The sequence below is a fragment of the Pseudopipra pipra genome, chromosome 16, assembly GCF_036250125.1.
Source record: "Pseudopipra pipra isolate bDixPip1 chromosome 16, bDixPip1.hap1, whole genome shotgun sequence".
Taxonomy (NCBI): domain Eukaryota; kingdom Metazoa; phylum Chordata; class Aves; order Passeriformes; family Pipridae; genus Pseudopipra; species Pseudopipra pipra.
In genome coordinates, this window is record NC_087564.1 from 6,256,336 (window position 1) to 6,280,862 (window position 24,527).

General features: G+C 43.3%; 3 protein-coding genes across 3 annotated transcripts in view; 2 read left to right on the forward strand and 1 right to left on the reverse strand.

The window, feature by feature from the left end:
- Positions 1–413: 413 nt before the first annotated feature.
- NUBP1 (NUBP iron-sulfur cluster assembly factor 1, cytosolic) lies at positions 414–6,033 on the forward strand. Its single transcript, XM_064672805.1, has 11 exons — positions 414–462; positions 548–649; positions 788–924; positions 1,093–1,161; positions 1,683–1,715; positions 2,535–2,625; positions 2,975–3,129; positions 4,191–4,301; positions 4,409–4,511; positions 5,217–5,300; positions 5,872–6,033. The coding sequence occupies exons 1-11, from the start codon at positions 429–431 to the stop codon at positions 5,922–5,924; spliced, it is 972 nt and encodes a 323-aa protein (XP_064528875.1). The 5' UTR covers positions 414–428; the 3' UTR covers positions 5,925–6,033.
- An 862-nt stretch (positions 6,034–6,895) lies between these two features.
- Positions 6,896–18,082, reverse strand: TVP23A (trans-golgi network vesicle protein 23 homolog A). The gene is given in 7 exon segments (XM_064672807.1): positions 6,896–7,052; positions 7,474–7,603; positions 9,243–9,368; positions 11,822–11,911; positions 12,815–12,959; positions 17,681–17,790; positions 17,792–18,082. Coding segments are annotated over 7 exon segments (939 nt in total). The 5' UTR covers positions 18,068–18,082; the 3' UTR covers positions 6,896–6,990.
- Positions 18,083–18,148: 66 nt separating this feature from the next.
- CIITA (class II major histocompatibility complex transactivator) overlaps positions 18,149–24,527 on the forward strand; it is a 39,493-nt gene continuing 33,114 nt past the window's right edge. Inside the window, exon 1 of the mRNA XM_064672801.1 lies at positions 18,149–23,518. The gene's annotated coding sequence lies outside the window, so the exon portion shown is untranslated. The remainder of the gene's footprint in view (positions 23,519–24,527) is intronic.

Here is a 24,527-nt window from a genome sequence, read left to right on the forward strand (position 1 = left end):
CGGGGCTGCTCGGGGGTGTCACCAGAGCCCCCCGGAGCAGAGTCCCCGGGGGTGGCAGTGAAGCCCTCCAGGGATGTCACTGAGGCTGAAGAGGGTGTCAGTGGATCCCTCCGGCGGTGTCACCGGAGCCCCCCGGAGCAGAGCCCCCAGGGGTGTCACCGAAGTCCCCCGGTGGTGTCAATGGATTCCTCCGGGAGTGTCAGCAGAGGTCCCCGGCGGTGTCACCGGGTCCCCGCAGAGATGTCACCAGATCCCCCCCGAGGTGTCACCGGGTCCCCGCAGAGATGTCACCAGATCCCCCCGAGGTGTCATCGGGTCCCCCTGAGGTGCCACCGCGGCCCCGCAGCGCCCCCTGGCGGAGCGCTCCCGGCGGCCGGAGGCCCCGCCCCCGCCGGCCCCGCCCCCGCGGGCGGAGGTGACGCGCTGTCATGGCGGACGCGGCGGGCGCGGCGCGGCCCGAGGGTGAGCGGCCCGCGGGAGAGCGGCTCGGCCGGGACGGGCCCCCCGCCCGCCGCACCCGCGCCACAGCCCTCGCTGTGCCTTGCAGAGTGCCCGGGGACCGGCAGCGCCCAGGCGGGCAGCGCGGCCGCCTGCCAGGGATGCCCCAACCAGGGGCTGTGCGCGGCCGGCGCGGCCGGGCCGGACCCGGGTGAGTGTCGGGGCCGTGAGGGAGTTGGGGCGGTCCGCGCTGTTGGGGGGGCCGTGAGGGGGCTCCGGGCGGTCCGAGGGCCCTGACGGAGCTCCGGGCCGTGCGGGGGCCGCTCTGACGGCCCGGTATCGCCCCCAGCCGAGGCGGCGGAGCTGCGGGCGCGGCTGCGGGCGGTGCGGCACACGGTGCTGGTGCTGTCCGGCAAGGGCGGCGTGGGCAAGAGCACCTTCAGCGCCGCCCTGGCGCACGGGCTGGCCGCCGACGAGCACAAGCAGGTGGGGCCCGGGGCTGGCGGGAGGGCACCGGCCGTGTGCCCCGCTCGTTAGGGCTTGGCCTTCGTGCGTGAACCGCGCTAGGGTGTTCTCACTGCGTGAGCTCGCCCTGGGGGACGGCCCTGTGCCGCCTTGTTTCCAGTGGGGCGCGTTGGCCGGTTTGTTTTCTAGGTTGCTCTGCTGGACATCGATATCTGCGGGCCATCGATCCCTAAAATAATGGGTCTGGAAGGAGAACAGGTGAGTGAATGCTCCAACGTGTTGCTTAAAGGATTTCTGCTCATTGTTTCAGTAACATCTTTGGGCTCTGTAGGCTGAAAGCTCATAAAGGATTGCTTATTGGGAAGTGGCAGTGGGTAGGGAAATAAGGTGAGATGGAGAAGTTCAGCATAATTTATTTTGTAAAAGAGCCATTTGCCTTCAGGATGAGCAGTTCTGCAAAACAGCTTTCGTTGCATAGTGTCCACGTACTCGTGATAGCTTAAAACCTGAGTAATATTATCATGATGGGCCTTATCAGCCCTCGAGTATTTTATATAACTATGCGAAGTCATGGGTGAACTTGCATAAGGGTTGAACAGTTATTGTTCACTTACTGATGGAGATCTGGTGCTCCTGCAGTTTTTACCTCAACCACCCCAATAAAGCAGGATTGTCCCTGCAGGCAGGAAAGCTGTTACCCAGGTTTGACTTATGTTCATGTTTTGTGTAACATCTGTATTTATTTCTCTTATAACTTTATGTTTCACTTCAATTTTCAGGTTCATCAGAGTGGATCTGGATGGTCTCCAGTGGTGAGTTGGTGCAGCTGTTTCAGAAAGTTTATTGGGTTTGTTTGGGTTGGGCACTGTGTTCTGTGTTAAAAAATGAGTGAGGGAGAAGCAGGAGGCACTTCTGTTAGTTCTTTTTCTAATTACTTAAATATTCAGATTCTATAGATACAAGATATAGAATATACAAGATATAGAAGATATACAAGATACATATACAGGATATAGAATCTATAGGTTTTATGTTTCCAGATTTTATATCCAGATTTCATATTTATCCAGATTCTACAGAACATACAGAGAATGCTATAGAATATATTTACAGGTGCTATAGAATCTGGATGTACACTCTATAGGTTCAGAGTGTGAAATTTCTTTTAATTGTAGTAATATTGTATCTCTTGTTTACTGATTTCCCTACTGCAGGCAATAAATATAAATATAAGTTCCTCAGTTTTGTTATTTGGGGTATCAATCAGCTGTGTAGTGTGTCACTTTTTCTGTGACAGCCAAGAAGTACCTTGCACACAAGGAAAACCTCATTAATCTTTGCAAAATGCAGGGAGAGTTTTGCAAGAGATAGCTTGTAGTGTGCTCTTAAAAAGGCAGCTTGGGCTGAGAGGGAAAGCTGTTTTTATCCTTTTGTTGTTTCCAGTGGTTCCATAAACTGCTGTAACAGCTGCATTTTTTCAGTTTGAGTGTAGCTTTTAATGCCCTGTGATAGAAGATAAGGTTCTCTGCCTTTATTTTATTAATGTCTTCTCCTCCAGATGCTTCTTCTATAAAATAGGGCTGGTTTCTCTACTCTTTCTTCACTGCTCTGTTTCTCTACTTCTCTTTCAGTATGTTGAAGAAAACTTAGGTGTCATGTCAGTGGGGTTCTTGCTTGGCAGCCCTGATGATGCAGTCATCTGGAGAGGACCAAAAAAAAATGGTGTGTGTCAAGTGTATCAACAATGATTCATGTACTTAAAAGATTTCAATTATGTAAATATCATGACCTTTTTTAATAACATAAATATAGTATAAGCTATAAGGAAAAAAGGAGTGAATGGTTTATTATTTCTTTAGTTGAACATGCTCATTTGGTGAAGTTAAAGGTCAGATGATGTCTTTTTATTTATATTTTTTAAGCTTTGTCAAAATACATGTTTTTGTCCTGAAGCGGACAAGTCAGAAGAATCTTCTGCCTGGGCTACAGGAGTAGAAGTACTCCCTAAGATCTGAAATACGGGGAGATTCTTTTTTTTCCTCTTTTTTCACATTCTTATCCTTTCTTTTAGGGCTGATCAAGCAGTTCCTCCGTGACGTGGACTGGGGGGAGGTCGATTACCTGATCGTGGACACACCGCCGGGGACGTCGGACGAGCACCTGTCCATCGTGCAGTACCTCAGTGCCACCCACATCGATGGGGCTGTCATAGTCACCACCCCGCAGGTATGGGACAGGAATTTCCATGGAGAAGCAACTCACAAGTTAAAGGCAGTCCTGGGGTTAGAGGCTGTTGAACTTCAGAGAAACCCGAGGGTACGGAATCTCAGAGGACTGACTTTGTTGTGTTGTGCTGGCGTGTGGGTTGGGTGGGTGTCTCAGTGGAGCTGGGGATCCCACCGGGTCACTAAACCACAGGGCAGTTCACAATTAAAAGCTGTTGTGATCTGTGTGGTGAAAGGAAATGCAGTGTTTCACTTCTTCAAAATTCACATCCTTGTGAATCTGTAATTTACTCACCAATGGCTTAATGCTCCAAAGAATGTCAGTAAGAAGTTTAGTTTTTAAGTGATAAGCTGTGCACTGTTTGACACCTGTGAAGTAGCCTGTCACCTCCAGTAGGCAGTTTTGTCATGTGCATTTTTAAAAGAGAAATCAGCCCCTGGCAAGCTGAAACTCAGAATATGTCCAGTTCAGACAGAGGTTTTAGTGCCTGGTTTGGAGAGGAACAGGAGCAAAAGACGTGTAGTATTTCCCCAGCAGCTGGAAGGATAACACGTAAAGGAAGTGGAAGTGGTGAGAGTGATACAGGAGAGGTGGTGAGGGAAGGAAAAGAGAACAGGATAATGAGTGAGGGCAAGCATATATGCAAAAAACCTGAGGACAAGATATTTCAAATTTATTTTGGAAGGCGTAACAAGTGTAAGCCTGGTGGTTCTTGTCCTTGCTCTATGGACAAGGGTCCTTCTGTAAACTGAAAACGTGAAAAAGTTGCCTTAAAAGAACTGAAGATATGAGGTGAACATAGGAGATAAATGTGGGTGAATCTTGATAGGGTCAGATTTTGAAACAGAACCACATCCAGTAGGCTGGAACTGTTGGACCTGCTCTGTTGCTCCTCAGAATTGTTGCTAGAGCACATAGCATAGATTTCTGTTCCTCAAAATATTAAGACAGCAGTAATAATTCATCATAAACTCTCCTTAAAATAGTTCTAAGGAGGTAACTGAACTGATTCAGCATGAAAACATGACAACTGAAATATGAGCCTTTGTTAATATTTGTAGGAAATCTCGCTTCAGGATGTTCGGAAGGAGATCAACTTCTGCCACAAGGTGAAACTGCCCATCATAGGTGTTGTGGAAAACATGAGTGGCTTTGTGTGTCCAAAGTGTAAGGTAAGGCTGTCTGGGTGTTACAGCATTTTTACCATGGCACTGTGCTCCAAAAATGCCTTGTTCTCAGAATTGCAGTATTTTTAACTCTGATTTTCCTGTTGTCCCAGAAAGAATCTCAGATCTTTCCCCCAACTACTGGTGGTGCAGAGAAGATGTGCCAGAATTTGAATGTTTCCCTCCTGGGTAAAGTGCCTCTGGATCCACAGATAGGTAAAGTTACTTATTGCACTGCACCTAAAACAAGTTGTTCCTCCTATATTGATGTTATTACTGGAAAAGCCTGATGTGGGCACTGATATCTCTTAAGTAAATATCCACTTTTAGATAGAAGGTTTTTTTGAATCTAAAGTTACTGGAACTGTGACATAGCATGATGTGAATGAGGGAAGTGCTCTGGTAATTTCCTTAACCTGAAACTTTAATCAGTTAAGATTAAATGATGCATCTTTTCGGCTCTGTAATCATATTTGAAATACAACCTGTCTTTCTCTTTGGTGCAATCACCTGGAAATGCAGGCTGAATAAAATCATAACCACTTCAAAGAATGATACCTTGTAGATGTTAAGCATTAAAACTAGTGCTTAACAAATTCTGCCCAAATTCTGTTGTGGGTTGTGAGGTGTCTTGGTTCCTCTTCCACCAGCTGTTACAATTAATACCTGAACTAATGACATCAAGGAACAGGTCAGTACTCCCAACACAGCAAGTGAAGGTTTCTGCCAACACAATTCCTCTGTAAAACTGTAAGCTGTGGTTGTAGTCCTATTACTGACATCAGGGCTTCCTAAAAGGAATAGATGTAGGTGGCTGTTTGAAAGGGTGTCACTGGGATAAGGAGTGGGATAAAGGGTAAAAAAAATAAAAGCTCATCTTTTCTTGTTGCTTTGCTTTTGTGTTTTTCTCTGTCCTTCAAGGAAGAAGTTGTGACAGAGGCCAGTCATTCCTGTCCGAAGCACCAGATTCTCCAGCTACATTGTCTTACAGGAATATCATTCAAAGTAAGTCTGGGAATCACTGTGCACTCTCGGTTCCGAGCACTGCTGCAATATATAAAGGTGTTAAACAGGATTATTTTGCCACAAATAATAAAACAGGAAATGTGCATAGCAATTCTGAAAGTAACAGCTGCAAATACCATGTTTGCTTCTGGGCATCGGTTCTGACAGGCTTTTAAAGCCCTGAGGAGACTGTGTTTGATAGCTGGCTTCTGTGTTTGGTTCAGTCATTCATTTGCAGAGATGTGTGTGCCCTTCCTCTCACAGAAGAGTTCTGAGGTTCTCAAGCAGGCCTGTGGAGGGTGCTCTCCATAACCCATGGGATGCAGCTGGCTGATTATGCCTCCACTTCTAACTGTAAAGGCACAAAACTCCCATTCAAAAACCACCTAAAGAGCTGGTGATGTGCTGTTACAAAATGCAGACAGCTGGGAAATTCCTGAGGCCATTTTCACCCTGATAAAGGTCCAGCTTGAGATATTTGTACCAACAGGGGATACAGTGATGCAGCAACAACAGACTCCTGATGTGCAACTGAAATACCATTTATATTACTTTCTCCATGTCTTTGCAGGAATTCAGGAGTACTGTGAACAACAACATTCTCAAGAAGAAAAGATGATCTAATCTGTGAATGGAATAAAAAATGTAGCTCTTGTTTAAAAGTAACTTATGCCTTGATTTAATAGAAGGAATGTATTCTTTTTGTATATTGCAAATAAATTCTTAATATAAATGTTCTTGCCTTAGTGTTTTCCACAGTTCAGGATTCTTGTAGTTGTTCCCTCACTAGAAAGCTGTGAAACTGCGTCTGCATATGGGTTAAGAGGTGCATTCTGCCTGTGGTGTCGTGGTACTGATAACCTGACTGTGAAGTTGGCATTTGAAGACATGCAAAACAAGATTTTGTTCAGGCAGTTGAATATAAAATATACTGGGCTGACACGGGGGACACCGTGTAATGTAGCTGCTGTGGTGTGCAGGCCTTTGTCCTGCCTGCTGTGCTGGGATGAACTGTAATGCCTGGTTCCGCCTCAGAATAACTTCATTTAAGGGTCTTTCCTTCCAGTGGAGATCCATCTCTAGAGTGAAATTCAGTGTAGTATTATGGCACAAGTACAGCGTTTTATTTTTTTTTTTTCCACAGGTATCAAAATAAGATTAATGTATTTTAACAATACCTAACTGCCTGCTTCACACAGGCACTGTGTGAACATACTCCCTGAATTTTGTTTTCTTCTATTTGACCCTGAGCCTCAATACTAAATAAACATTCAGTATCTTTAATAACTAAGAGGCCCTTTGGGATTGTAATTCCTGTTTTTATTGAGGAAGCAAAGCTTTGAAAAGTGAGTATTGTGTACAAGAGGGAAAGGCAGTTTGATTTTGTCTGTTGTAGTTCCAAAACTAAACAACTTAGCATTGTCTTTTCGTTACATTTAATTCTTGGCTAAGATAATCCAGCACTTTCTGGTTAGTTTTCATGGAAGCAGCATGCTCTGTATAAATCATTTTTGGGGAAGCTTTTAGGTTACAAAGGCTCTAAAGCTTTCAGGATCTAAAGACTCAAACACAAATGACATTATTTCATGCAGGCATAATTCTAGAAGAGCTTTATTTAAATATCTTCACATGAAGAACAGCTTTCATGAATTAGTTTTACTGCTCATCCTTTGAGTTCTTCCTTGTTTGATTACCTAGGGACTGCCTTGCCATGTTCTTCAGTTCCATCTTCTGAAATCCTCCTGCTCTGCCCTGCAGAGTGAACAGAGGACAGGTGGCTGTGAGCAGAACCTGGGACATGGGAATCTTTATAAAAGCAGGGAAGAGCCCGGTGGAAGCCTGGGGTTAAAGATGGCTCTCCCAGCTGTGCCTGAGCAGAGCCATTACATTCCAATTGCAGTAGCTCCAAGGGTTTCACTTCAGAGGACATTCTTCCTGAAGCTTGGAAGCAGCTCAGTTGTGAAGCTCAGGAGGCTTCCAAACACAGAGCAAAGTGACCTGGGGTAGGGCCCCTCTGTGTGACACTGCAAGAGAGGCTTGTTGGAGGATCAGGATCACCCTGCCAGGAGTTCTTGTGGGAACTGAGACCTGGGAAGAGCCAGAACCAACCATGAGAGGTGGGTTGGCCTGTGCTGCCTCACGGGCTGTGGCTGACAGACAGCTCAGTACTCACTCTGGGGAACGTCTGCTGTGCCAAACAACCTCGAAGTTACTCTGCTGATGGTTTTTTGTCCCCCTAATTTGCAGTGGATGTAGCCATACAAATTAGCAGTCTGCAGGGAGATCCCAGCTATCACAAGAGCCTGTGGACAAACAGAAGTTCAACAGGGACAAATACACCACTACATATCAACTGTGTAGGACCTACACACACGTGTACCTGTACATACCACCTGGAGAAATGTGTGCTGTAAGAGAGGGATAGTCCTTCCAATAATAAATGACCTTCAAAGAGAAATCAATCTTGTCAAACACAGTAGTTCCTTCATACAAAATGCCTCTTTTATCGGAACACTGATACCAGTTTTGTCATTCTGTATCTTTAAAGACTTCATTACTTTCCTGAAAGCACTTACTCAAAAAAGGAACTTCTCAACAGATTCCAGAAACATTTCATGTTTTTGAAGCCTGAGTTGTATCTAAAAGTTTCACATCCAGATCCATGGCACACTGCGGGCCTGGTCAGCTGCCAAATGCCTTAGATACAAATAAGATCCTGTAATTTACAGATTTACAAAGAGCATCCTTAGATAGGAATCCCTATCTAGCATTGATAGGCAGTGAAAGTAACTGACTCCTTTTGTGGTACTACAGGCTTGGCAGCAGGTGGGATCCATCTGACTAATGGAATAACTTATGAAAATATTTCTCAGCCCCAGGACCAGTTTCCTGGAAGGATCTAATTTTCATTTGTGTAACTTGCCTTTTACGAGCACCTGAGCAACCTGCCTTCAGAGCCAGTTGGGGTTCTGTCTCCAACCAGTTCTTGGCTTAGCAAACAATCTCTGGTTTTCAAAAATAAAGGTGGAGCCATGAACAAAGAGTGCTGGTTTAATTTTAACTGTTGCTTTTTTAGCTGTGCCATTTGGGGCACCAAAAAGCAGTTAATGATTTGCCCACAGCTAAATTTCTTGTTTAATCGAATAATAAAATGTAGTCTTGGCTGTTAACTGGTGATGTGGCTGCACATGTTGGAGGTGCCTTTTATCTTTTCATGCTGACTTAAGAAATGGTCCTGAGCGTGGCTGGGGACGTGACAGAATGAATTCTGTGGTGATTATCCAAGCACTTAATGTTTGCAGGGGAAAACATGAAGATTTCATAGACAAAAATATCTTAACGTAATGCAATATATGGGGTACATTTCCTCTTGTATTTAGGGAAAAAGTGTTGGATTTTGTTTTTTTTTGGAAAGTAGATGGCTTATAAATAGAGTAATTATAAAATACATACTCATAGCTCCATTTATCAAGGTTTTAAGCACTAATGATGCTGGTTCTTTCAAAAGGGAATGGTACCAGAGCTCTAAAATCCTTACTTTTCAGAGTAAGTAGCATTCAAATCCCAAGGAGACTTGAAAACCTGAAAACCAGCATCACCAGCTCATTTTTTGTACTCTTCCAATAGTTTCATTTGACTGAAATAAGTTGGGGAAGAGTAAGTTGCTACAGTTAAAAAGAAGGCCAAAATTTTGCCCACCACTTGAGCTTCTCCAGTCACATGAAGGAGTTGACATCCAATAACCCGTTAGAAGTGCAGCTAAAAATTACTAATCCATTCCAGAGCGCAGGGCTTGACTGCAGAAAAATCCTTGGGGTTCCTTGAAGCTGTAGGTGGGATTTTTGTACTGTTGGAAGATTTGGTTCAAGACCAACAGATCTGGGGTTTCCCTCCACCAGGATTATCTGTCAGCTGTAGATCTTTCATTATCCCCTGACTTACCAGCCATTTCAGCTTCAAGGAGAACAAGGTGCTAAAGAGAAACAGTGTCCAAATCACGGGGCAGATGATGAGACCAAGCCAAAAGATTCGGGCTTCAGCTTCAGTTGAGGCAGCAATTGTAGACACCTGGAAGGAAAATTATTGAAACTACCAGTCACCAAGTCAAAATGCACAATAAATGACAAATATCTGGGCTCTGGAGGGAGAGCACAACACCTCAGAGCAGGCTGCAAAAGCCTTGGTTACAGATTTCTTCAGGTCAGCACAACTCACGTGTCTTTACTGGAAGTCTCATTGTTAATGACTACACTTTAAAAAAAAATAAGGAAGAGAATTGTACAGAAGGTTCTGATCTTTCCAGAGTTTTAGAAACCTTACTCCAGACCTCAGACCACTCAACTACCACCAGTGTCAGCTTCTGAAACACAAAGCTTCACACCTGGAAAAGAAAACCCTCTGGACTCTTCCACTCTGAAAACTGAAAAGCCTTCTAGGTAATTTTCAGTATATTGAATTTTCCATGTAAAAATAAGACTAGCCCATCCTTCCCCCATGAGGCAGACATTGTCATGCAACTTGTAAATGTGGTTAAATTACTCCATCTTGCCCAAGAAAACCCTGAAAGGTGTCTTAACTTTTTCATGTACCCTCTAGACCAATGATTTTGCAGAGGTCCAAAGAATAACATTCTATGCCTTCACAATTACAGAAAAAGACAGATCCTCTGAGTCAATAAAAGGGTTTAATCACTTGTATCCTAAATTACTGACACATTACCCAGTAGTGGCATTGTATTGCACTATGTAGGAGGAAAAAACCCAAAGCCAAAGTCAATACACCTGAGAACTTTACACCTGAAAGACTTGGTTAATTTGGTGGAAGATTACAAAAGGCTGCAGTCAGCAGACTTGTAAGAACTGCTTTTCTTTCAGCAAGCATCAGCAGAAAGCAGGATTTTGGAGATGAACCTCTGTTGCAGCAACCACGTGCCAAGAATTAGTTGTTGGTGAGTGACTTGGAATATTTCTAAGCATATTTGCCCGTAAAGGTAAATATCTTAACAGGGTGCCAGAGGACTGGCAAAGCACGTGGGAGAGATGGAGATGGAAATGTCTGACTCTGGTAAGGAAGAGAACTGCATGTATTCCAGGACCTTGCTATGACAAAGTCTTTCTCATGGATAAGCCATGGCAGAAATACAATCTATATGTTCCTTCCTGTGGTACTACAATTTTCACATTAATAAAGTCACCACTTGCCAGGAATTTTAGAAGGTTTTAGCCCATGCAGGTGAATCAACTTGGTACGTCTAGGCTAGAATTAAAAACTGTGACGGGTGAACAAGGCTTGCTCATCCCTCAGTAATTCTGAGGTCTGGAGGTCACTTTATGGATGCCGTTGCTTTTAAGTGCTAAGAAAGCTCTTGGTTCGTGTCTCCACAGAACTAAGGCACTCTGACAGTCTTCTGCTTTCTTTTCTTTCGTGTGGGGTTGTCTGCCTTTAGCTTCCCTTAGGTTACGGGGCACACGAGGGTGTGTGTTCTCCACTCAGGGGGCTGCAGAGGGCACTCCAGCCCCGCACAGCCGCCTCCTGCCCGCCCGGGAACACAGCCGGGAGAACCCAGAGGGATGGATGGCCCAGTGAGCAGCACTCGGGCGCTGTTCTGCCAGGCTCTTCCCCGAGTCAGGCTGTGGAAAGCAAAACTCTGAGTCTTGACTCTGGCAGTGATGCCAAATGCCATTTTGTAGCTCATTTGCTCAGGGTGTTTGGGGGAGCACTGGCAGTATCAGAGTGCTCTGTAATTCAGGTTCTGCTCCCCACCATATTCTGTGAGAATGAATGAAATACTGATTTTAAAATATTGAATCACAGAATCAAGTAGTTTGGGAAAGACCTCTGAGATCACCGAGTCCAACCTGTGACCCAACACCATCTTGTGACCCAGACCACAGCACCCAGTGCCACATCCAGTCTTTCTTTAAACACCTCCAGGGATGGTGACTCCACTGCCTCCCTGGGGAGCCCATTCCAATGCCCAATCCTTCTTTCTGTGTAGAACTTCTCCCTAATGTCCAAACCTAAACTTCCCCTGGCACAGCTTAAGACTGTGACCTCTTGTCCCATTGCTGGTTGTCTGGGAGAAGAGACCCCCACCTGGCTACACCCTCCTGTCAGGGAGCTGTAGAGAGTGATAAGGAATCTGAACTATTTAGCACTGCTTTCCACATAGATATTTCCTGAAGAGGATTCTGTGCTGGCATTACCTACGGGAAGATGTGTTTATTGCAGGATATTCTCGCTAGAAAATAGAACAGAACCATTAGAAATGTTTCATACCTACAGCACCATGCTGTGAATATTTATTCTGCTGATCCATGTGCTGACAGTGTTGTCCTGCAGGCTTCCAGGATGTGACAAACCAGTGTTTGCACCTGAATGCTTACATTGTGTTCTATAGAAGCTGGATAAAAGTAACTGTTACAAAGGTGTTCTATTTGTTACTCTATTTGACTTAGCATCAGCTTTACAAATTTCCTATGGATTGTTTGCCCTGTGCCTACTTCTATTAATATATTTACCCTTTTTGCTTCAAACACCCAGTGGCTTTTTCCATCTTCATCAATCTGGTTCCACCAACGCAAACCAACCAAGAGTCTTCCTGTCACGTTCTAGTGATGAAACCATTATTTGCATTAATCAGTAGCACAAGTCACTTGTCTGACTAACAGTCAAAAATAAAAAAGACAAGCATGTTCAACAATCATCTTTTATCAAATGCTAAAATTACTTCCAAAAGCTGTGCCAGCTTGAGCACAATGGCCATTAATGATGGGTGAAATTACCACAAATTTAGAAGCCTGTTCTCTTTTAACATGATGATTAGCACAATAGCACTTATTTAGATAAGAAATTATGGGTTGTATCTTTTTCAAGCCATTCAGTTGGACAAGCACCCAATAAACAAATTTCCTCAGTAAAAGAGGAGCACTGAGATCAAAAACACACTGAAAAATGGGAGATTAATGATAAGCAAGTAAACTGTGTGGATCAAGCAAACAAACTAAGAAAATATTCCTGCACCTGGATGAACACTGGAAGCTTTCAGAATACCAGAGACACATCAATGCTTCACTTCTACAGAACAAAAACCTTGTTCCACATGTGCAGCCCCTGGATCTTGGGCTGGCCTGCATGTGATTAGGGCACCAGAGTCATATCTGGGCTTCCAGGGCCCTCCTGCAGCCCCCCCAGGGGTCTAGTCTGCAGCTCTGAACATCCTCAGGCATTCATTACTTTAGTTTTTATTTTTTTAAGGGGGAAAATACAAAGAAATCTACCTAGAGCAAAGCAATTTTCTCACCATTTTAGTAGCTCCCACCAGGCATAGAGAATATGGTGATAAACAATAACAAAGGTATATAAACATCTTCATTAAAGTGGGCTAGACATGTGAAAAACCAACACATCACAATGCTATTGGTGTTTTGTCAGTATGCATATTTCCTTTTTTGTTTCATTTAAGTGGCAAGCAAAATACTTTCAAAGGTAATTACTACTGAGGGTCATCTTACCTTGACTGACCAAAAGTCAAAGGATAGGAGGAGGAGAATAGTGACAAAACAGGCAACAAAGCTGTTGCTGAACCAGTCACAGAACAAGTAGGTAACAATAGCACTCACTCGGAAAAACAGGTGGAAAAAGGTGGCCAGTGGGTGCCTAGAAAAGGAAACACAGAGCGTGAATGAAGTGATGGGACGAGAAGGAATGTCACAGTACTCGCTGACGCTGTAGTATAACACAACTATTTTTACTTTAAAGTGGTATTTTGGATTATAGTTTCTGTTATTTCAAATGTTGATGGGTACCTTCATTATCAAAGCAATAGTATTTTCAACGGCCAAGCTTCAATCTAAAGCTAAAAGATGAATGTGGTGCTCATGTCATAACTTTCTCAGAGACAGGACAAAATGAGGAGTCTTTCACCAGTTTCTTTGGTACTATGTGAAGGGATGTGGTGGTTGTGTTCAACAGCATCCTAAAAAACCTCTTTGTTTCATAAAATAAACCAGCTTTTCAAAGCACAAAATAATTGAGACAATTCTTATGCCTTTCAGAACTGTTTTGAAAACAAAACAGGAACTCTGAAACTAAAAAATAGTAGCTGTTTGGTGTAAGACAAAATGAACCTTCGTATTTAATGTCTGAACCCAAACACTTCCTTTTAGAAAGGGAGAGAGATTCGGGAATCTAACAGTTCTTATGATTTATTTTATATTAATTTCACTGGATATTTATGCTTTGCTCATCCAACAAAATTCTGTCTGTAACAAAATAAAGAGGAATTTCAGTGAAAGAAGTAATTATATGACATGAACTATTGGCCTGTGCAGTGGAACAGGGGGTTGGAGAATGCTGGAATGAGCACAGTACAATTTTCAGGGTAATATGCCAAGTATAAAACTTACTCTGTACCATTGTGGTTGGGTTAATTAGTTGAAAGTGAGAATTAACTAGAGATCATTGCATTTGAACAACTTCTCCCTCAAAGCTGAGTGAATAAAATTTGTTTTCTGAATAAGATATTTTTATTTAAGTCAGTAGTTGTCTTATTAAGCTCCTCCACCTCTATGAACAATTAACAGCAGTTTGGCCTGGGCCATAATTAGCTATTAAGCAGTTGAATGTTATTCTATTATTGTGTATAATAAAATGAGATATATAATATATACACAATTATAATTGTTTATGGTGAACTTAAATTATAGCTATATAAATACAATAACTATTTAAATATCCTTATTGTAATATTATTCTATAGCTGTTTAACTGTTCTACATTTGAATATTTATATAATGTCAACCCTGTGCTTGTGGGACTACACACGTGACTGGAGAAGGCAAAATGATGCACAGCTGTAGTTTATATTTACTCCTGGTCATGCCCATGTTAACTTCAAACTTTCCAAAATCTTCTTCTGACTTACAACTAAACATGTCAGATTTTAAATGAAAGGGGCTTTTTCTGCTGTAAGCAGGTGGGTGGAGTGGGGTGGACACTGTGAACTGTCAAAACCAGGCAGTGCCTCGCTGCTCACACCGGGGTGGGCTGAGCTGGGTCAGTGCTTTGAAGGTGACAGTAACTTTTGTGGGGGGAAGTGGCAGGTCCACGGAGCCCCTGGAGCCCCTGGAGCTTGAAGAGCTTGAAATATTAGATGGTATAAAGATGGTATAAAGCCTTTCCCATGAGAACAGTGAGGGTAATTAAACGTTCCCATGGACACAGCCTTGAGTATTAGGGAGTTAGCTGGAAGATGATAACAGTGCAAGGACGAAGCTGTTGACTATGTGTTTCAGGGTGCAGGTGTGAATTCCTGAGTGTTTTTGCAAAAATATATTTACAAGTGTGTGGGGAAAGTCGGGGTTTGCTACCTCAGTAAAGCTGCCTGCTACACTGAGCAGGCAGACACCCTTGTCTCATCTCTCTTCGTGTGTGTGTGTGTCTTCTTTCTTCATGGACCAAAACCTAATGACAGATACCCCACAGCAAACTTTGGAGAAGTAGTGTTTCCTTTTGGAAGGCAGATTCAGCAGGATTACTGGATTACAACAGGATTACTGTTCGGATGCTGAATCTGTTCCAATATCAAACTCTGAAGGGTATTTACTGAAAAAAAAAAAAAAAGTCCATGAGCAAGCAGCTCTCATTTATTCCAGTGCTGAACACTTTTCAAGGCTGTGGAATGTCAGTGTCCTCTCCCAAGGACGTGCTCACCAAGCCACAGACAGACTTGCAGGTTCTTGTGCTATGGGAGGGGTGTAGAGATGCATCAAAACTTGCGCCTCATTTTTTGGACAGCTCTCTCAACCTCAGAAAATTTATGCTTAAGAAAATTAATAATCCTCAAACTAATGGAATCCAGTAAATAAATTGCTCACTTCCTCACTTAACAGAACAAATGTTTCTCTTAATTCACAGTCATCATGAAATTTATAGTTCCTATCATATACAAAGAGAAGTTTTAATAAGATGATCAGCTTCTAAAACCTGAAGCTAAACAATTTGCATCCTTTTTAAAATAACTTTCTAGCTTTTCTTCTGTGAATGCATTTATATTGAATTAAACTGTACTCCATAAAACTCTTTTAAAAGTTAATATCCAGAAATGCAATGACATTAAGAAATCATTGTACAAACATACATTATTCCTTGTACTAATGGGAGACAGTACAGGCTTTAAAAAATGGCAACTTTTCTTTTTTCCTTTTTTCATTCAAATCCAGTAAAGGATGAAGGTAACTGAAACTCTGCTTGCCAGACATTTGCTCCTGAAAGCATAGCAACCCACGTGGTTGGACTTTCAGTTTTCCTGTTGCATCTAAACCTCCCTACAGTGTAGAACTGGAGCTTTGAGGCTGAAGGGTTGCCATTTACCTTGTTATAATGACCTTTCTTCAGTTTGCAAGCGTGATCCCTATTAGGACAGGAATGAGCTGTTGTAAATTTAGTTTCATTCCACATTAAGGAATAATAATTGGGTCAGCCCTAAGGTGTGCCACTGACCCACAGGAGAATCATTCCCAGTTCCTGCTCAGAAGTGCCACAGCAGCACTCTACATGCTGCTTGCCTTTTTTTTTTTTTTTTTCCTGTCTGGTACTTCAAATATATTGAGGCAAATTTTGAATAAAGGGGTTCTCTGATCATCGTGTTGCCTGGCTGATTTGTGAAAAAGTGATTGTGTGCTCCTGACTGTTCCAGATCCAATGTTCTGGTACTGCAGTGAACTGCAAAAAGGGTATAAGTTATCTTTTTCTAACTTCTTAAGAAAGTAGCTATTAACCTTTCGCTTTTAAGGAGCCCTTTTGCACATACCTTGGAGAATCACAAAAGTACATCTTGTCATAGCTTATGCGAATTCTAACCAAGTTCAAGATATATGAAATTGGGATAAAGACAAAAGATGGGAACATTTTGTTATGCCCTCTAATAAGACTAAATTTTGCAGCACCTAGGTGTTTTTCAGGCTTGTTTAGACAAGATTCTTCAGAAATCTAAAAACAAACATCTGTGTGAACAGTGTAAGCAGTTCTGTGTGAATGCAGTTTCATTTCTGCATTCTAGAGCAGATGAATTTTCAGTATGAGATTGTCTTTTAATACTGTTGGGAGGGCAATAAAGAAGACCTGTCTTGAATGAAATAAGTTTCTGTACAAAGTCACATAACAGTGTGGTTTGCTGAACTTTGCTTGTCTGTATTTATTGAGCAGTGTGGGCCAGTAGGAGCAGATCTGTAAAGTACCTGGTGCTGTGGTACCCTACAAACATTTCAGGGTGGTTTCACTTCATGCTCAGTCTAGTCTGGTCCCACAGACAGAATCTGAGGCTCATGTGCTCAAGGTACTTCTGAGCTTATTTCTCAGTTTAGTTGAATCCTTTGGGCTATGTCTCCAAGACTACACCAAAATATAAATGTTCATTTAAAATTTGTGCTGCTGCTGAAGGCTGACTCAGCGTGCAGTTACAGTAAAGTCCAATACAGTACAAAGTCCAAGGGCAGAAATGCTTCACCAGACATCAGTAAAACAGAATAATTGTACTGTAAAGCTACATGATTGCTTGTGACCTCAGATAATATTTTGTCAGGTTTAACATCTCTCACGTTTCTTTGTTTACACCTAGAGGAAATATTATCACTGTAATGGACCAGAGTAAACTGGGGCAAAGTGGAAGAAACCATTCTAAATCAAAGCTGATTATGTACATTATTGGTGAGTGCATACATAATTTCTTTTGACATAAAACTCTTCCTTTCACAATCTTTGGCTGAAGATTCTTCAGAAGCCACCATGGAACAACAGGTCTGTCACCTGGGACCTCAGTGTGGCCAGAGCTGCAGCGTGACACCCAAGGTGACAAACCCAAAGGCAGCAGCTTAACCTGGTGAGAGGGGTGAATGGGTTGGATTTTCTTAGGTAACATCTACGAGAATAAGATGTACAATATTCCACACATCATCACACCCTGGGGAAGGGAAGCATGACAGTTTTATTGCAGGTTTCTTGCTGCTTCCCTTCAGCCAGGTGTGCAGTGCAATGCCTGAGCACTGCAGCACAGCTGCTTTTGCTGGAGCTGAGAGGCCTCTCTGCTGCTCCAGTTCTAACAAAAGTAGTTTGGTTGGGGTTTTGGAGCATTGGGTGTGTCGGGTTTCCGTTTCCATGGCTGGGTGATGCCGGGCAGCGGGGCCTGCTCCAGCCCAGGCATCTCCCAGACAGAGGCTCCCCATCCTCCCCGGGCAGCCTGTTCCAGCGCTTCACCACCCTCTCTGTAAAAAACGGGAATTAAGCGTTTAAACGGAGCTTTCTCTGTTCTCGTGCCTCAGTGCAGCCGGAGCAGCGAGGGCCACACGGGCGCCGCGATGCTGCGGCCTCCGCGCCGTTACCTGATGCGCGCCTTCCGCAGCGCCAGCTCCTCCTCGCTCCCGAAATCCAGGGACACATCCTCGGTGTCGTCCACCAGCGCCTGCGGCGGGGACCCGGTCAGCGCACAGGGACCGGGGGGGCCGCGCCGCCCCCCGAGCATCCCGCCCCGCCCGCCCCTCTACCTGCTTCATCCTCCCGCGGCTCCAGGGCCGGGAGATGCGCCAGGGAAAAGGGGCCGGGCTGCCCCTCGCCGGGATGCGCCTCCCCGGGCACCGCCTCGGAGCGGGGCCGGCTCCCGGTGGCAGCGTTTGCCGAGAACAGGGCGGCCAGACGGGCTTTGGCCGCGGGCTGTGCAGCAGCGAGAGGAGCCCGAGCACCCGGGGCAGCTCCAGCCCCACCGGCAGCATCAGCCGGAGCAGGACCACTGGGGTCTCATGCTCGAGACAAACCCTAAAAGGAAAAAGGAGTGAAGAGAAAGGTTGAACGTACCTGTACGAATGTGAGAGCACACCTGCGTGTCGCGTTATGGGACACCCGCAGCGCTGCCGATGCTGTCCCCGCTCAGTGGCCCCATGCCCTGTCGGGTACCGCTGTGGGGACAGGTGGTGGGACACAGCACTGCGGTGTCCCACTGGTGTGGTGTGGGTAACTCGGCCCTGCAGTTAGAGCAGACGAGGGCACTTGTTCTTTTCAGCCTGGAGGAGACTGAGGTCTGATCCCACTGGGGTCGGCACCTTCCTCATGAGGGGCAGTGGAGGGGCAGCTCCGATTTCTGCTCTCTATGACAAGTGGCAGGACCCCGGGGAACGGCCTGAAGATGCGTCAGGGGAGGTTTAGGTTGGATCTCAGGGAAAGATTCTTCCCAAGGAGGGTGGGTTGGGCACTGAACAGGCTCCCCAGGGTGGTGGTCACAGCACCAAGGCTGACAGAGCTCAAGGAGTGTTCAGATGATAGTCGGGCACTCTTGGGGCTGTCCTGTGCAGGGCCAGGAGCTGAACTTGATGATCTTTCTGAGTTCCTTCCAACTCAGGGTATTCTATGATTCTGTGATAAAGATTTCTCCTGCCTTTTTTTTTTTTTTCCTTAAATTGCAGGTAAATCATGCAGCAGAGTTGGGGAACTGAAACAAGACAACTGAACCTCAGGACAGGCGTAAGGATTTCACAATAATGGGGGGAAATGGTCTGGTCAGCAAAGCACAAAGAGGAGGGTCGAGGAAGATCTGATAAATTGCAGCCATGTGTAGATCTGACTAGCTATTAGCATTAAATAAACCTGCAAAATAATAACTTCCTAGTCTTTTCTAAAACATCTAATAGAACCAGACTGTATCTGTCGAGTAAGTACAGAAGTTACTGAGGTGAACATTCCAAGAACATTGATTGGAAAGTACCTTTGTGCAAGACTTGCTGTTGGAGCAAAGCAACACCTAATGTGTCAGAAAAAAAAAGTAGAGCTGTTCTTAGTAGGGTTGTAACTGTAAGGGAGCAAAGGTGTATTTTAATGACTAATAATGTTACTATCTTCATATTTTGGCCTTGGTAGTGTTAAAACAACACTTTGAAGTGTGCTAGTAAGTATAGTAGACTTGCAATTTGTAATTTGATGGGTGGGTCACCATAGCCTAAAATATTGAAATATTTATGGAGACCTTTCACTCCCCAAGAAGATACAAACTCTTTGAGAGCTATCATGAGGTACAATTATTAAATAATTATGTGCATACCTGGAGCTGACCTCTACTTCATTTACTGTATCAACATGCACTTCTGCTCACAAGCAATATACCAACAGTAACTCAAACAGAACCAGCTGTGACTCGGAAGCAGCTCCCGGAACTGCACTGACAGAAACCTTCAGCATCTTCTGACTGCCAGAAAATTCATCTCAGCTACTGCATCAGCTCCTCTTGCACCTCTCAGTGCAGTTCTGACAGCAAATCTGATGGTTTGAATTTAGTAATTCTGTAGTGTTGCTGTATTGTCTGAGCCATTGCATTTTTGTTCTGAGAAAGTAACTGTGTGCTGTGTTCCTTGTCAGATAAAGCAGTACTTCCATGGGAGAGGTGACAATTAGCCTGTCATAGCATTAGGTATCTGATTTACTACTCTGGTTCCTTTAGTTTTCCCTCCTTCCAGTGTTCATCTCCACTGACTCACTGTAGGGATTATCTGTTTTCCTAATAAAATCTATTAGATAATCCCACAGGAGACTATCACTATAGTATACAAATAGTTTTAATGAATTTCCTAAAAAACTATATCAAATTATGCTGTGTGATTATTCAAGGTATTTTATGGGTCATCATTTTCTTTAAAAGCAAATTAAGAGCTAGAAGGAATCCTTGGTCCCTAGAGGAGTCATTGGTCAAACCAAGAATTCCTTCATTTTGTGTTTACTGGAAAAGAATTCTTCCTTGTTTTAAAATAAGTACATCCGAGTGAAACCTCATTAGAAGTCTCCCTTGTTTTCTAGGATTTCACGGAACAGACTGTCTTATTTTCAACACTTTTTCTGGGTTCTGGTTCAGCTACAAATTATCTGAACAATGGAAAGATTAGCAACACCCTAAAGGTGATGTAAGTTCTCTAATACTGCTTCAACAGCACCAGAGGTGAAGACGGTTACGCTGAGTTTAAGAATTGTGCTTTGATTTTCAGGTTTGTACATAGGAAAACCTTGACCATTTATAAAATATATTAAGATTTCACTTAATTGCTGACAGAAATATATGACATAAAATAGTTAAAAATGTACTGCTTGCTGCTGTGCACTTGCAGGCAATCAATCCTCTCCCCAGACAAATAACAGCCTCTGTGTGGTAGAGCACCATCAGTGCCAAAGGCTTGATAGGAATAACTGGGAAATGCCTCTCATTCTCTGCTTCAACAATAAATAGAACCTCCTCTAAGATTAGTATGCTGTTTTATGCACACAACTTCCAAGAAGTCAGCTGATTTCTCTTTCTCTTTAGAGCACCACCCAGAATGTTGCAGGGTATGACACCAGAGACTCTCCCTGTAAATTGCCCAAGGACATTGTGAATACCTTGACAGTTTTTGCTCTGGTTTGAGTATCTCAATGGTGTTTACAGCTGAGTATTCTATTCCTCTGAATATGGGAAAATATTGTTAATCCAGTAATAACTCTTACCTCACTTTCATTAGATGCATTTAAAGGGTTTGTTGGAGGTTCAGTAAAATGTTTACATTTTGAGGAGGTACTAAAGTCAAATCAGAGAAGGTACTAAACAGATAACTTTCTAATAGCATCACTTTCTAATTAATTTGTAAAATATGATTTTCTTCTTTGGCCCAGAACAAATTCCTATGGGTTTTTTTGTCTGTACAAACCTAAATTGCTGTCACTGGCAACTCTCTCTTAACAGGGCAGAAGCCACAGCATACACTTAACAGATCAGTGTCTCTTAGCTGGGTGATGTGTAGCTATAATCAAGTTCTGCCATTAGTAAGAAATGGGTAACTGAAAGATGTGTTGTAGTTGAAGAAGTGTGGGTCCTAAATATAAATGGGGATTAAAAAAAACACAGAGCCTGTATTAAACCTTCATTCAGTTATGCCTAAAAAGGTGGAAAATAATTTTTGAGTATCTGAAAAAGGGAGTATAGATACCCATTATTGCACAGTAACTGGGTTTCATTCTAAAAAGTGCACCAATAGCTGTATTCCTTTCAGTTAGGAAAAAAAAAAAAAACAAAGAAACACCACATATATTTATTAAATACCTTATTTTGTCTTCTGTATTCCCTGTGTGGTTTTAGGCCTTATTCTAACCCATGTTGTAGGAATCTCTAGTGCAGTTACCTGGGAATCAAAAATCTTTGAAATTATTAACGAGTTTACTCCAGCATCTTTTTCTCTTCAGGCTGTGCAGTGGTCACTTAGAAACAGCCAAAACAAAGGCATAGCAAGGCAGAGTCATCAGCTCTCTGCCAGCCTGGGCTGCATTGCTTCCCAGCATTTGGATGCAGAATTCTTGGTGTGTTTATATCTCTCTTGTTATGTTCAAAGCTTTATTCATTCTCAGCTGCAGTTCTTGGTGCTTGTTACTTTGGCAAATAATCTCTTCTTCCTCAAGTTGGGAACTGTTTGGGCAACTGGAAGTTTGATTAAAGTAACGTCCCAGATCCACTGCAGTAGGCAGGGCTTATCCCTGCACTCCAGGATCCATTTCCCGGAATGGCAGTGATTTCATGAGAAATGGTGCTTGGAGTCCCTCCCTTCCTTTGCCATATAAATTTAAAACGCCTTTGCACTCTCACAAAAGCACCCAACACCTCTCCTGCCTTAGGCCAGTCCTGTATAGGCTTGCTGAGGAAAAAAAAAAAATAATAATAATCTTAACCTGTTGAATAAAAGACCCTAAGGGTTATTGAAGAGCTGAGAAACTTAGTACAATAGCTGATAAGAAAAACTGAGTACTGTTGCTCCTACTGCTCTATCTGCAAAAATACAAGTTAATAAATAATAAAAGTTGAAGTTGCTTATAAAAGCTGTAAGCTGCTTATTCATTAGCTTTATTTCTTGTATTCTTTTTTTTTTCCTCCCCCAGCTGCTGATAATACCCACATAGCCTTGTTCAGCTTTCTGAGATGCTTGTTGGACAGTTCTTCGGCCACTTTCACTGGCAATTCCTACTTCATCTTTTGTTGTGGAGGCTGTGGCTAAGCAGCTTTGGCTGTACTTGCTTACATTTGTTTTCCTTATTTATTCTAAATTGCTGTGTCTGTGAGGGGGTGGTAAAGGCAATAACTTCATCAGAAAAAAAGAAAAAAAAAGAAAAATATAGACAAAACACAAAGTAAGAAAGGGTTCCTAATCTGGGGATGCAATGAAATGAAAAACCTGTACCCACCATTCTTAAGTCTTTTGACTCGCAAATTTTTTGTTGAAGCAGCCTGTGGTTCCTACTTCTATAGCATTATTGTTTAATAGTATCTTTCCTTATTTTGTTAATATTTACTTTTCTAGTTCACCAAATATCTTCAGCTCTCTAATATTCCTTGTACTCAGTCACAGAGAACTTGAAAGGATATCTGAGGAATTACAATTCACCAGATCCACACTATTTCTGTAGGTTTGAATCAGACAGAGAAGCAGAGGTGCTCAGGATTGGTCTTTAGGTCACTAGATCCCCCATATAAGCCACAGGGACATTAAGTGCCTTGGAATGGGGTCTGACACATCTTCTTTACAAGATGTACCAGGTGCTAGGGGAGATAACTCCCTCTGTAAGGAGCACACAGCCCTGAACCTCTCCTGGAGGAAGGGACTCAACCTCTTTCAGGAAAAAGGAAAGCAAGGCTCATGTCTGTGGCCTCTGAGCCCCTTTTACAACTGAGTCTGTGATTGAGAAGAGACCACAGTTCCCTCTGTGGCCTGACAGGTGACAAGCCTCAACCTCCCAGCTTAGAAGAGGAGGGAGCTCCAGGCTGTACTGGATGTGTCCACAGCTGAAAGCTGTTCTGCCTGACTCCCCAGCTGGAGGGTGAAGCATTTGTCTCTCTTGTGAATGGGCCTGAGTTCATGAGCCACACATGCTTAAAATCTATAAATAATCACCAATTAAAAATGCTGAAATAAACCTTGGAAGAAGGGCAAGAGCCCAAACCTGTTTGTTTCTCAGGGGATGCACTGACTGCCTGACTTTCATCCCTCACGCAGAAGGGTGTGAGAGTTCTTCTCCATGGCAGAGCAGACCAGGGACCATGGTGCAGGACTGCAGGAACATGAACCTGAAGCTCCTGGAAAAGAAGGTGGTGTGACCTTGCCTGTGATACCACAGTCACTGTGTGCAGTTACAAGAACAGCAGCACAGCTACCAGAGTGGAAGTCACGGTAAGTGCTGGTTTATTCAACTGACTTAAGGCAGAGCTACCGTATCTGGTGTGGATTTTGATAGCTTTTGTATCTGGTGCATGCTTTAGTTGACAAAGATCAGAAATGCTCCAGGGAAGCCCCTAAAATATGTGGTTTCTTCAACTGTCAGTTTAGTATTTTTGCCTCAATCTGAAACTTGCCACAGTCTGTGGTTTTGCATGCATCCTTTTCTTTGTTTAGCTTGGGTTTGCATTTGTGTTCCATTTTATTCTGCAAGAATAAAATTCTTGCTCTATTTTATTTCAAGGTGAGGGAAATTACGGGGGTTTTACATCACGTGCTCCAGTGTACCAGTGTACTGGATTAGTTATACGAGTTCCAGTGGTGGTGACAGAAAAGATACAAATTTCTTGTATTTTCTTCTTTTTTTTTTTTCTTTCAATTACTCTTAGTTATAGATGAATTATAAGTCCATTTGTAGCAAGATGAATACTGTTGTGTACTGTCTGTCCCAAAGCTACTGCTAAGAGATCTGTGTTTGTGATGCTCACAGACTTCTTGAAAACCAAGAGAGGGCATAAGAGGTTCTCTCAGTGTCTCTCCTCTATCTGTAGGCCAGGCAGCAGCCAACTTTTAGCGGAAATGCTTCACATTCTATTCTTGTCTTCCTAAGGAAATACCTTGTGCTAATAAAAAATAGTGTAATAAGAGAACGGCATGCTTATGAATCAGCAGTGCTTTGGCAAAGTATCACTAAATCAGCAATGTTTTGTTAATTTTTGGGTGGTGGGGGTGGGTTGTTTGGTTTGGGATGTTTGGTTTGGTTTGTTTTGATTCTTTACTGGAAGGTTCTGGTATGTGCCAAAGCACCATCATTCTAGTGTCAGTTAAAGTAATGAATCACTGGTATTCAGGTGAGGAAGAAAGTGGTAGAATTCATCATTTGAACATGGGCCTATCAACACAAAGGCAGCATAGAAAATGTTTCACAGAATCACAGAATATTCTATGTTGGAAAAGACTCACG

Excerpts from the sequence above, each read along its gene's own strand:
- NUBP1 (XM_064672805.1), top strand. The coding sequence starts at position 429 with ATGGCGGACGCGGCGGGCGCGGCGCGGCCCGAGG. Across the intron at positions 463-547 it reads GGGCGCGGCGCGGCCCGAGG|AGTGCCCGGGGACCGGCAGC; the intron begins GTGAGCGGCCCG and ends TGTGCCTTGCAG. Across the intron at positions 4,512-5,216 it reads GCCTCTGGATCCACAGATAG|GAAGAAGTTGTGACAGAGGC; the intron begins GTAAAGTTACTT and ends CTGTCCTTCAAG.